This window comes from Agelaius tricolor, unplaced genomic scaffold (genome assembly GCF_023055355.1).
Source record: "Agelaius tricolor isolate 1412-34295 unplaced genomic scaffold, bAgeTri1.0.p SCAF_35, whole genome shotgun sequence".
Lineage (NCBI taxonomy): Eukaryota > Metazoa > Chordata > Aves > Passeriformes > Icteridae > Agelaius > Agelaius tricolor.
The window spans coordinates 3,211,449-3,223,525 of NW_027269295.1; the positions used below are offsets into that span (position 1 = coordinate 3,211,449).

Here is a 12,077-nt window from a genome sequence, read left to right on the forward strand (position 1 = left end):
TTTAGATTATTTTTTTTTTAAAGAAATGAACAAGTCAGCACCAGTTCAAGTGTACAGACCTTTGGCTAATTCATAACCAGACATGGCATGAAGGAACACATCTTTCTTGTGCTCTGATGGGCTTCAGAAGTGAATATTTGTCTTTTGACATCACTCAGGACCTCTCTCTGCCACAAGAAACTCACTGTACCATGAGGAAGAAAATTCTTAGTGCCAAGGGATATACAACTTTGAAAATAATTTTTTTTTGTGACAAAGAAACAGATCTAAAGTAGAATCTGTTCCTTTTAAATATACATGGAAATTCTGTTCTCAAAATTGTCACATTGGGATTTTTCCACCCCTTTGCACCAGGATTGCCTCTGTTTGAGAGACTGTAAGAAACAGAGCAACATTTTGAAAATGAGGCCCTTCAAAACAAAGCCCTTTCCATGTTAACTCTTCTTGCTGGTCTGAGACGTATTTTAGTAATCTGCAAGACATAAGGAGGAATAGGAATAAATGGCAAGCATCAAGGCTTTCCTTTCTCAATCCCAAAATTGGTATTCTTTCTTCTGCTGCTAAACTTGTCAGTGTTTAAAGTTTCATATTTTAAAATTTCATTCTTTTGCAGAGTTTTGTGTGAATTTGGGGTCTGGCAATATTAGGCATGTCCCAGACTTCACTTGATCATAAAGTGTGGATGGAACTGCTGTTGGAATGAAATCCCAGTTCTGCTTCTGTGTTCTTTATTTGCATGTGCATTTCTTGGTTTGAAGGTCAGCTTTGCTGCACTTATTTTCAACTTAGAAGGGAATTTGTTCTTCATACAAGTAATTTATCATACAAAGGCAGAAGGAAAGGTCACAATCACTTCTGTGTGTTCCTGGGAGAAACTAATCTGTGGGGCAAAATGAATTCTGTACATTGGAGAGTGCAGTGTGACTCTTTAATCTCAAACATAGTGTGTTCTCACTTAGTGTTTCTGGAAGTGTAAAATATTTGATTTGAAGGTAGGAGATATTTGGGAACACCCCCATACAGACACTCTCATCTTCCTCTGTATTCAATCCACATCCTCCAGGTTCAGTCTAGATCATGATAATTGCCAATTCCAGCTTCAGTTTTGCTCCAATCAGTAAAAAACTGCAGCACATCTTGAAGTTAAATCAATATCAGCTGAAAGCTGAGAATAATTTTTTAAAAATCCACAGAAGTAGCTGTCAGTCCTGGTGAGGAACAAATGGAGGCAGCATTAGCAGCTGCAGGAAGCACCAGCCATGCAAAGGACAGCAATTCTTAGTGATCTGCAAAGCTCATCACAAATTGTGCCAGGGACTGGTGAGGTGATTGCAAAGAGGGGTAGGAAAAGGAGAATCTGTTGCAGTCAGAAAATAGCTCCTTATTTCTCCTTATTTTGGTTTTGTTACCTGTGGAAGAATAACTTCTTCCAGGCAGGTTTTGTATTCTGATGGTGTTTGATGCCAGGTTAATGAAAAAACCACTATTTTAACTGGCAATAAAGCAGTAAGTACCTTGGAGTGCAGGTGTTATTTGTGATTTTTCTGTGAGTGAGCACTGATAAATCCACTGCCTTGCTGAGGCAGCTGTCACTGGGGGCAGCAGTGGTCACCTCACATTTCCTGCAGCACTGGAAGGATGAAGCAGTGCTGGGGAATTGTCCACAGAGCATTGTGAAACACTTCCATATTCAGAATTGGCCTCTGAGGCTTTCCCCTGCCATGAAAACTTGGTTACAAATGACCACATGTCCTGTTTGTGCCTTTGTGTAATGCATGTGCAGCCCAATATTTCAAAAATTTGAGTTGATATTGGTCAAGAAAATATGTAGTGAAGCTGAAGGCAGAAAGCAGTGGAAAAATCAAAGAGTTCCTCCATGAAATTCAGGTAATGTAACAGATGAAATAAAACAAAATACCAAAGTAACTGCAGGTTCAGCTGTGTGGTTCAGCAGTGAGGGTTCATTTCTTGGTTCCTGAGCTGTGTGTGAATGTCACAGATGCTCTGATGAAGCCTCTTCAAGGGCTGCTTTTGGAATAATTGAGCAGCAGAGGTTACCCCTGTGCTTATGCTTCAGTGTTTTACTCAATGTAAGGATGAATTCCTTCTTACCAGAATCCAAAACCCAGAACTTGGGCATCCATGGGATTTGACCAGAGCTCTGCTGGACATTTGGCAAGGTCAGGAAAAGCCAGATAGATGATGCTGAGGTTGTTAAAGGGGGCTAAAGCTGCAACACTTTGTTCTTAGTGAGAACTTTTCGTGGGAGTCCCATTCTGAGCCCTGGTGCAGCTGCTGTGACAGAGCAGAGCAGACCTGGCAGCCCTGGCTGGGAGAGGCTCAGCCTGCAGGGGAGAGCTGGGAAATGTCCCTGGGGAGAGGAGATGGAGCCAAAAGGCCTTGGGGAGACTCATAATTGATGTGGAGAGAGCAAATATTCACTTTTCACTTGTAAATCCCCCCCAGGGCTGTCACACCTTCAGACAGAGTGGGAGCTGCTGATTTTGAGCAACCAACTGTGCTGGTAGGAGAGAAGCAGGCAGGGATTCTAAAAATCCAGCAGCTGATAGCTGAAAATGTTTGTGTACTTTGTGTATTTATTTCCTGTGCAGGAAATAAATAAGTTCATTCATTTTCTTTAAAAACTCTAACCTGGAGTATTACCAGGCCCTTCTGAATTCAAAGTAGAAGCAGCTACTTTTCTGAGAGTGTTGTTAATACTGCAAATTACAAACTGGCTGTAGGAGACTTCACTATGTGAACCAGTAATTTTATTGATAACAGCAAGAAATTTCTGTCTAAATTAAGCTAAATATGGGACAAGTTTGTAATTAGGATTTGATACCCATTGCAGGTAGTTTTTTTGAGGTCATAGGGCCTAAATTTTTATTTTATTTTAAATTTAATTTATTTATTAAAATTAAATATATAATGTTTTAATAATATATATTATTATAATATATTTTAATAATATATATTATTAAAATAAATTTATAAATTTATTTTTAATAAATAAATTAAATTTAATTAATTTATTAAAAATAAATTGATAAATTTATAAATTTAAAACATTCTTAAAATTAATTTGTTTTATTTATTTTAAATTTATTTAAAATTTTTATTTATTTAACTTATTTTAAATTTAATTTTATTCTTCTGTGCTCGACATAAATGTAGCAAAATGGTTCAGAGAAGCTTGTGCCCTCTCTTCTGGGGTGCTTTCTTCACCCCAGATCAGGGCACTTGCAGAGTCAGTCCAGGTTCCTCTTGTGGGATTTGCTTAAAGCATTGAAATTCTCCCAATTTATCATTTTAAAATAAATAATTGAATTAGTTAAATAAATTTTATTGTGTGCTGGTAGAAAACATTATTACCAGTTTATTTGCCTAATGATGTGATGGAGTTTCTTGGACACTGTACATGAGAATGAATTGGAGATTAATCCTAAACAGATGCAGAGGATGAGAAGACAACTGTTGAGCATTTTCCCTGGCAGTGCTTCTGTCTGGCTGTCACTCAGCAGCTGAGATGCAATTTTTCCTTCTTTCCTGAGGAACATTTAGAGCTGATAAATGTTAGGCAGAGAGTGGAAGCTGTCAGTGCATGAGATGAAAGATCTGTGGTGCCAGATAAACTGTTCCTGCTTCCCTTTAACCAGGCAGAGGAGTTGCTTCACAGAATCACAGAATTCACAGAATCACTGGGTTGGAAGAGACCTCAAAGATCATTGAGCCCAACCCAGCCCCAACCCCTCAACCAAACCCTGGCCCCCAGTGCCACATCCAGGCTTTGTTAAACACACCCAGGGATGGGGACTCCACCACCTCCCCGGGCAGCCATTCCAGAACTTTATCACCCTTTCTGTAAAACACTTTTCCCTGCTATCCAACCTGTATTTCCCTTGGTGCAGCTCGAGGCTGTGTGCTCTGGTTGTGTCAGTGCTGCTGGAGACAGAGCCCAGCCCCAGCTGAGCACAGGCACCTTTCAGGAGCTGTGAGAGTGATGGGGGCAGCCCTGAGTCTCCTTTTCTCCAGGCTGAGCACCCCCAGCTCCCTCCCTTCCCTCTGAGCAGCAGCTCAGTGTTCCCAGTGTTCCCAGCCATGGGCAGTGGATGGGGCTGAGGCTCTTCCCATTCCCCCAGCCCTGCCTTGCTTCCCTTCCCTGGTGTCCAGGGAGGAGAGCAGGGGCACAGATGGGATGGGAATTAACATTCTCTACCCTCTTTTTGAACATTTGTACTGATAAAAATAATGTACAGTGGAAAGAGTGTGGTTTTGCTTCAAAAATATTGTAAAGGAAGGAAGTCTAAAAGAAATTCTTCCCCAGTGAGGAAAAAGCATCTTTGACTATAACCTTGTACAGTTACCTAGAGGGCCCAGTTGATGCATCTGGGAGCACACTGATACCATATATATGAAGACATATTTATTAAAGAAAGAACTTAAAAGACATTCAGTATAGCCAAAAAAAATAATTTAACTGGCTTAACACACTGAACTTTGTCTAGCTGTGAATTACTACTACTTCTAGTCAGAGATCAAACAAAACAGCTTGAAAGTCAGTTTAAGGCAAAGTTTTGGGTGAGCAGGTGAGGGACCAATAATAATGTACTTTAATGAAGTTGAAATATGGTTTAAAAGGGGAAAAACCCTCATGACACAGGGATTTTGTATGGAATCCTTGAGGACAGCACTGTTCATTGCAACACTGGTGGGACAGGGGCACGTTGCCTTCATTTAGTTTCTCATCCAGAAAAGCAGGACAGCCAGGTGGGAATGAGCTGTGCCCACAAATGGATCTGTTCTCTCCATGTCTGACTTCACCCATTACTGAGGGGCAGGCACAGAAGGGATGAAATTGCCATGAAAGCCTCTGAAGTGCACTCTGAGCATTAGATGTGAGCTGCAGCTGAACATGAAAGGAACTCAGGGGGTAGTGGGTAACCCATAAAGCCAGTCCAGGTTTGTCCAAATCCCTCTGTGTGCTGCTCAGGAGGGTGCAAGCAAAGGAACTTCTGGATCTTTGGGGTCCCTTTTAGAAGACAAACCCAGTGATGTGCCTGGTGCCCATTTCAGCTGAGGAGGTGGGGTAAGGGCTGGAATAGCTCATGTTGTTGTTGTTGTGCAGACTTTGGGCAGACTTCAGCTTTTAAACAAACTCCAATGTGAACAGTGGTGGGGGAAAGCCTGAGCAGGAAAGCCACATGCTGTTGGGGTGAGGGAGCTGTGCAGGTGAGAAATTTTGGCTTCCTCAGGAGAACTGGAGCAGTCCCATGGAGCTGTGTCAGTTCAGAGTTACCTGCTGGACACCAGACATCAAACCTGTACATTCTCAGAAGAGTTTATTAATGTGGCAATGCAGAGGGCTCCATTCTGCTGTCCCATTGAGAGGGATGGCAGTGTGCTCTGCTGTCAGCATCAAAGTCACTGCATTTCCATCTCACCTGGTGCCACCTGAGGCCCAGAGTGTCCCCAGGCAGGGTGGTGATGGTCAAGGCTTGGGGCAGGCACAGCACTGAGCACTTGTATCCATAAAAGAGCTGCCAATCCCATGCATGGATGGAGTGGCTCTTTCTGAGGAGAGTGAATTTGTGCATGGCTGATGTGTGACTTTGTGACCTGATCAGAGCAGGCACAGAAAGTGATAGCAAACACTTGGTGCAATGCTGACATCTGCCACAGCTGCTTGGAAACCTGCTGGGGTTTTGTCACAGAAGGCTTTTTCCACCTCTTGGTCTAAAATCAGAGCCAGGACTAGAAGGGGAGCAGGGAGGAAATCAGTACAATTTGCTGACAGTCACTAGAGTTGCACGTTTTTGCTTTTAATTGAGGCAATAAGAACTGGCTGCCGTGTTCTTGGCTTCCTCCTGCCTTTTATAAAGTAGCTTTGGTGGGATTCTGTGGCAGCAGCTCTCTGGCCACAAAGAGAAACACACAAGTTTCCCAGGCATTGCCTGAGAAAGTCTGTTAGAGGATCAGAGAAAAGAAAGGGAAGCAATTGTAATCTTAACTTGCTGCACCTGTTGCTGTGAACATGGGGAATGTGTTATGGAGATTTGTTTCCCAAAGGGTGCTCTCTTAATTAGCCACTGGTGATTTGATTGGAGGACCAGTCAAGTCTCCCTGTATCATAACTGTCTATAAAAGCAATGGGTTTCTTAATAGAGATAGAGATTGATCAGCCTTCTGTGAATCAATGCTAATTATTACCCACTGTGATGATAGGATTGCATGTCCAGCTTTGTGGCACCAAGGATTAATGTATGTTTGAAAGGGTTAAAAGCTGTCAGAGTGCAGTGTGAGCTCATAGCATGAAGGGTTAATGTGTGTTTGAAAGGGTTAAAAGCTGTCAGAGTGCAGTGTGAGCTCATAGCACGAAGGGTTAATGTATATTTAAAGGGTTAAAAGCTGTCAGAGTGCAGTGTAAGCTCATAGCATGAAGGGTTAATGTATGTTTGAAGGGGAAAAAGCTGCCAGAGTGCAGTGTAAGCTCATAGCATGAAGGATGAATATGTTTGAAAGGGTTAAAAGCTGTCAGTGCAGTGTAAGCTCGTAGGATGAAGGATTCATGTATGTTTGAAAGGGTTAAAAGCTGTCAGAGTGCAGTGTGAGCTCATAGCATGAAGGGTTAATGTATATTTAAAGGGTTAAAAGCTGCCAGAGTGCAGTGTGAGCTCATAGCACGAAGGATTGATGTATGTTTAAAGGGTTAAAAGCTGTCAGAATGCAGTGTGAGCTCATGTCATGAAGGGTTAATGTGTGTTTAAAGGGTTAAAAGCTGTCAGAGTGCAGTGTGAGCTCATAGCATGAAGGGTTAATGTATGTTTAAAGGGTTAAAAGCTGTCAGAGTGCAGTGTGAGCTCATAGCATGAAGGGTTAATGTGTGTTTAAAGGGTTAAAAGCTGTCAGAGTGCAGTGTGAGCTCATAGCATGAAGGGTTAATGTATATTTAAGGGGTTAAAAGCAGTGTGAGCTCGTTGCAGTCTGTCTGTGGTCACCTGCGGGCTCCCAGGTCACTGGAGAGCAGCAGAGCTGTGCAGGGAGAGCTGCAGCCGATGGCAGAACTCCCCTGAAGGGTTAAACTCTTGTCCCCGCAGGCCGGGTGTCGTTTTTCACCTCGGGCTCCGAGAACCTGCACCGGGTGGAGAGGGTGAGCTGGGGCACTCGCTTTGCCATCACCATCTCCTTCAGCTGCGACCCCCAGCACGGCATCGGGGACCCCGGGGCCACGGGGCAGCCCTGAGGGACAGCAGCCTGCGAGGCTCTTGGAACCTCAGCTGCAATCAGAACTGCCCAGCTGTGGGAACGGCTGGCACACGCTTGGATTTCACTGCTCCTTTTCCAGGAATATTGCAAATGGTGGCTCAAGGACCATCCTAAATGTGATGCACTCTGAAAATGGTTTGACTTCATGTGCCTTGGGGACAGACTGCAAAGAAGAGAGGATGGGCTCCACAAAAAAGAGAGAATGGGCTCCACAAAGAAGCAGGAATGGACTCCACAAAAAAGAGGGCATGGGCTTCACAAAAAAGAGAGAATGGGCTTCACAAAAAAGAGGGCATGGGCTTCACAAAAACGAGGGAATGGGCTCCACAAAAAAGAGGGAATGGGCTCCACAAAAAAGAGGGAATGGGCTCCACAAAAAAGAGGGAATGGGCTCCACAAAAAAGAGGGAATGGGCTCCACAAAAAAGAGAGAATGGGCTCCACAAAAAAGAGAGAATGGGCTCCACAAAAAAGAGGGAATGGGCTCCACAAAAAAGAGAGAATGGGCTTCACAAAGAAGCAAGAATGGACTCCACAAAAAAGAGGGAATGGGTTCCACAAAAAAGAGAGGATGGGCTCCACAAAGAAGAGAAAGTGGGCTCTTCATTTTAAAAATATTTTAAAAAAATTCTTCAGTTTGAAACACAGAAACAATCTTTTGGGCCATGCCTTGATGTGACCCCCCAGGCTGCTGTTACCTGTTCACTTCTTCAGTCTCTTCATTACTAAGGTGGTGTAGGAAGTCTGACCTCAGTGAATTGAGCCTCAGTTAATTGAGACCTGAGTTAATTGAATGTTCCTGTCCAGAACACACCTTCTGTTGAGAGGGATGGATTCTCTGAGTGTGGGATCAGTGTGGAATACCCTGGGCCTTGAACTTTTTTTAAAATTTAATTACTACCGATTCAATATTCAGGAAGTCTCTCAGTAGCTATTTTTTGATTTCTCTTTTCCAGTTTAGTATGAAGACTTTTTTTGTTAATGAGAATCCTGAATATTAAAATGCAGGTTACTCCAAGAGGAGCTGTGTGCAAACACATGCAAATCCTGCCAAATACTTTAAGGTTTTTACTGCAGTCAAAGATTTCTGTGGGTCAGGAGGTTGATAAATAAACGGTAGAAAAACCTAATTTTTTTTTTCTCAATCAAATTCTGAAATAACCACATTGATCTGGTTTATTACCTGGGTGTATAATTTCTGGGTGTATAATTTCTGGATGTATAATTTCTGTGAAACACTGAAAATCTGGGAATGTGCTTTGTTTTGTTTTTTTTTTTTTTTTAATTTTAATTTTATGCATACGGTTTAGACTTTATAATGTAACCTTTTGTGGAAATAATAAGTACTGGAGGGAATTACAGTGAAGATCAATATAAAGAGGAATAAGAGGACACTTGGACTTGTGAGGGCTCTCACTGGGCACACCAGCAAGATTAGTCCTCTGTAATTTCATTTCTTTGTTCTGAAACCTGAAAAAGTCTTCCTTGTCTGCACTAACCAGGGAGAATTGTTAAATTGGCTGGATGCAAGGAAATATTAAAGTCACTTGGGTTTCATATTGAAATATTTGTCTTAAAGCCTATTTTTTCCAAGGAATTTGCATTACACCATGTTTTAAGTCTGTGTGGAAGCAGACCAAGATCACCAGCATCTTCAGTGGATTGAGCTTGATTCAAATGTAGTTTTAAATGAGATTTGAATGTAGGGCAAAAGCCTGACATGAGTGGCCCTGTGTTTGCTGGTTACTCCTGTGAGTGGCACTTCTGGAGCTGCCCTCTGTCAAATCCTGCTCAACAAGATCATCTCAGCCCATGGGGGAAATCTCAGCTCATCTCCTCTTGGATTTTCATCTTCTGAAGCTCCTGTGTCCTGTAATAACTGCAGCCCATGGTGGGAGCTGATGGATGTTCAGAAATAAAATCAAGCTGGTTTTTGCCTTTTGGAGTTTTTAAGCCTCAGTAATCTGGGCAATATGGTGACCAACCCTGTGATTTGTTGGGAAATTTTGCACTGTGCATGGTAGGAGAGCTCCTCTTTGGAAAAAAGCCAAATATTTTGTATGTTTTAGTGCCACTGAGATTCTTCTATTTAGAGCTTCAATATCCAGACTACTAAAAGCAATGCCCAAATCTAGGGAGAATTTAAATGGCAAATGAGGAAATGAAGTGCAATATAAAAGTTTGTGAAGGTGGCCTCCAGCAGGAAGCAGCAATTGCAGAACGTTCCTGGGGCACAGTGGAATTTGAATTCACTGCTTAATAAGAACAAACTTGGTTGAATTTATTTTAGGCCACTTAAATACCCTGAATAACTTTTTATTAAGGGTCTCTCCAGGTGATGGCATGTAACTCTGAACTTGAAATAGATTCATTTCTGTCCTCTTGGAGGCTCAGCTGCCTGTTGCTACTGGGAACTGCAGGGCTCTGATTTTTTAGAACTCTGACTGCTCCAAGGGCAGGATTCCTTCAAGTAATGAAGAAATAATTCAAGTAGCATCAATCTGATGCCAAACTGCTGCAGAGAAGAGCTCTCAGCTGAGCAGAGATGATGCCAGAACGTGGCTGGGTGTGTCCCAGCTGGGTGAGGACCTTTCTGAAGAGTTAAAACAGTCAAGAAAGGTCAGAGCTTTGGCACTGGGAATTGGGGCCCAGTGCTGATGGTAAAATTACAGCTTTGCACCTGAAAGCAGACTCGTTACAGGTGTCTGGGAATGCTGGGTTGGATTTGGGAATAAATTACTTGAAAGGAAAGGGAAAGGCTGCTGGTGTGAAAAGCCCCAGAGTAAAATAGAAAATGCAGCAGGAGAGCAAGCCAGATTGGACTCCCTACAGTGAGACTGAGTGAAGCCTCCTGAGGACTTCTCTGAAGTTGTGCTACTTTTAAAACCACATTTCCATTCAAATGTTTTGTGGAATATCAGGAGCTTCTGAAAAATTGACAGGTTTTGTGGTCACATTAGGTTTTTAGTGTACACCTACCTTTCAGTCCTGTAGCATGCATTCAATTTTAATTTTTTTGTCCCCTGTGATTCTAGGAACTCTAGGTGGGCTTGTTGGCATTTCTCATGGGTAACATTTTTATTGTGTAAGCAGTTATGGAATCATTGTGGCTCTGAATTCCTTGTAAGTCAACTGAAGGTTTAGGAAGTTACATTTCTGTTGAGATTTTCCTGATTGTGTATAATCCACCTGAAATATTCTGCACCACCATGGTGGGTGAATTCCTATATAATCCACCTGAAATATTCTGCACTCCATCTCAATTTCAAGTCCAGAAATGTTTACAAGGATATCAAATTCACAGAAAGATTTTAATTTGGATTTTTAGCAGAAATTCAACTTCATGTCTTATTTTTAAGGTCAACAGCTGTGTGCTTTAGGAGGTTGTAGCACCTGATAATAGCACATTGAAATAAATTAGCTGAAAAGGCATTGAAGATCACTGTGAGTAAGGAAATCTGGTTTTGTTTCTTCAATTGCATTTCTTGGTATTGAATTGCTCCCTCACAGCTCTCCTTTCTCCATTAAAAGAAGATTATTTTGTTTTTAAAGAGCTCCTGGTGTTCCTTCTCCATCCAAATATCCTTGCACAGTGTTTGCAGGGGATTTGCTTCTCTAAGCTGCCCATGGAGACCTGCGTGCAATATTTTTGTCTTGTCTAAATTCCAAATTCTAAAACCAGGAAATGCTGCTGGAGGCCAGGGCTCTTTGAGTGGGGAAGAATAAACACAACGAATCTACCTTCTCCAAGTGAAAAAAAAAAGGGTAGAATTAAAAAAAATTAAATGAAAAGAAATTAAAAATAAAATAAAATAAATAAATAAAATAATTAAAATAAAATAAAATAAATAAAATAAAATAAATAAAATAAAATAAAGTAAAATCCCAGCTCCCTTTTCTGAGTCTTTTGTGGAATTCCAAGCACACATTGCAGGAGCAGCAGAAGAGTTATTTCCTCTCTGAACCCCAGGTGGCTCTGGCACACAGGGATTGTCCCAGCCTGGGAAATGCAGCCGAGTGCCCCCTGCTCTTGGCAGCACCCTGAGAGCTGCAGCTCTGCCTTGCTCGGGGGCTTGGGAGCGCCCTCAGGAAGCTGAAAGTTCATTTCACGTCCTTGGCTGAGCCCTGCTTTCAGCTCTCTCCTCCTGATTGTTAATTTATCCCCCAAAATAAAAAAATGTGGCCATTTTTCATCTTCTGTGAGTGCTGCTGGCTTTGTATGACTAAAAAACTGAAATTTTCCAGGGTGGGCTGTGCAAAAGAAATAAATAAATGTCTGATTTCCCAAGTACACATCTTTTGAGTGTGTCCATCATCTCCCCTCACAGCACTCATTTCACCTCCCACTTCTGTCCCAAGTAGAGCTCAGGGCATTATTTATTCACTGACTGGCTTGCTAGCACTGCAGAGCAGCTGGTTTTTTCCTCTTTTCCTTTTAGCTAACATGAGGTATTAATTGTAAAATTAATTTTTACAATTAATTAATCATAAAAATTGTAATTGTTATTTTCTATTAATATTTATTAACAGGAATTTCATAAATTTTTATTAGTATTAATAGTATTTAATAATATTAAATAGTATTTCTATTAAATAAAAATTAAATATATAAATATAAATATAAATACTATTATATTTACTACTATTTATAATTATAAATTATAAATATAAATACTATTTATAGTATAAATAGTATAAATACTATACTATTGCTACTATTTATAATTATAAATTATAAATATAAATACTATTAAATTAGTATTTAATAGTATTAAGAGTATTAATTAATAGTATTAATAGTATTTTTATTAA

General features: G+C 41.1%; 1 protein-coding gene across 2 annotated transcripts in view; it reads left to right on the forward strand.

The window, feature by feature from the left end:
- OGFOD3 (2-oxoglutarate and iron dependent oxygenase domain containing 3) overlaps positions 1 to 12,077 on the forward strand; it is a 46,009-nt gene that overhangs the window by 27,767 nt on the left and 6,165 nt on the right. The window contains exon 9 of one of the 2 annotated variants that reach the window (XM_071452667.1): positions 7,098 to 8,830. The exons of the other annotated variant lie outside the window; for it this stretch is intronic. Coding sequence (XP_071308768.1) covers positions 7,098 to 7,243 — 146 coding nt within the window. The 3' untranslated portion in view covers positions 7,244 to 8,830. Of the gene's footprint in view, positions 1 to 7,097; positions 8,831 to 12,077 lie in introns of those variants that run through there. 2 annotated transcript variants of the gene reach the window in all.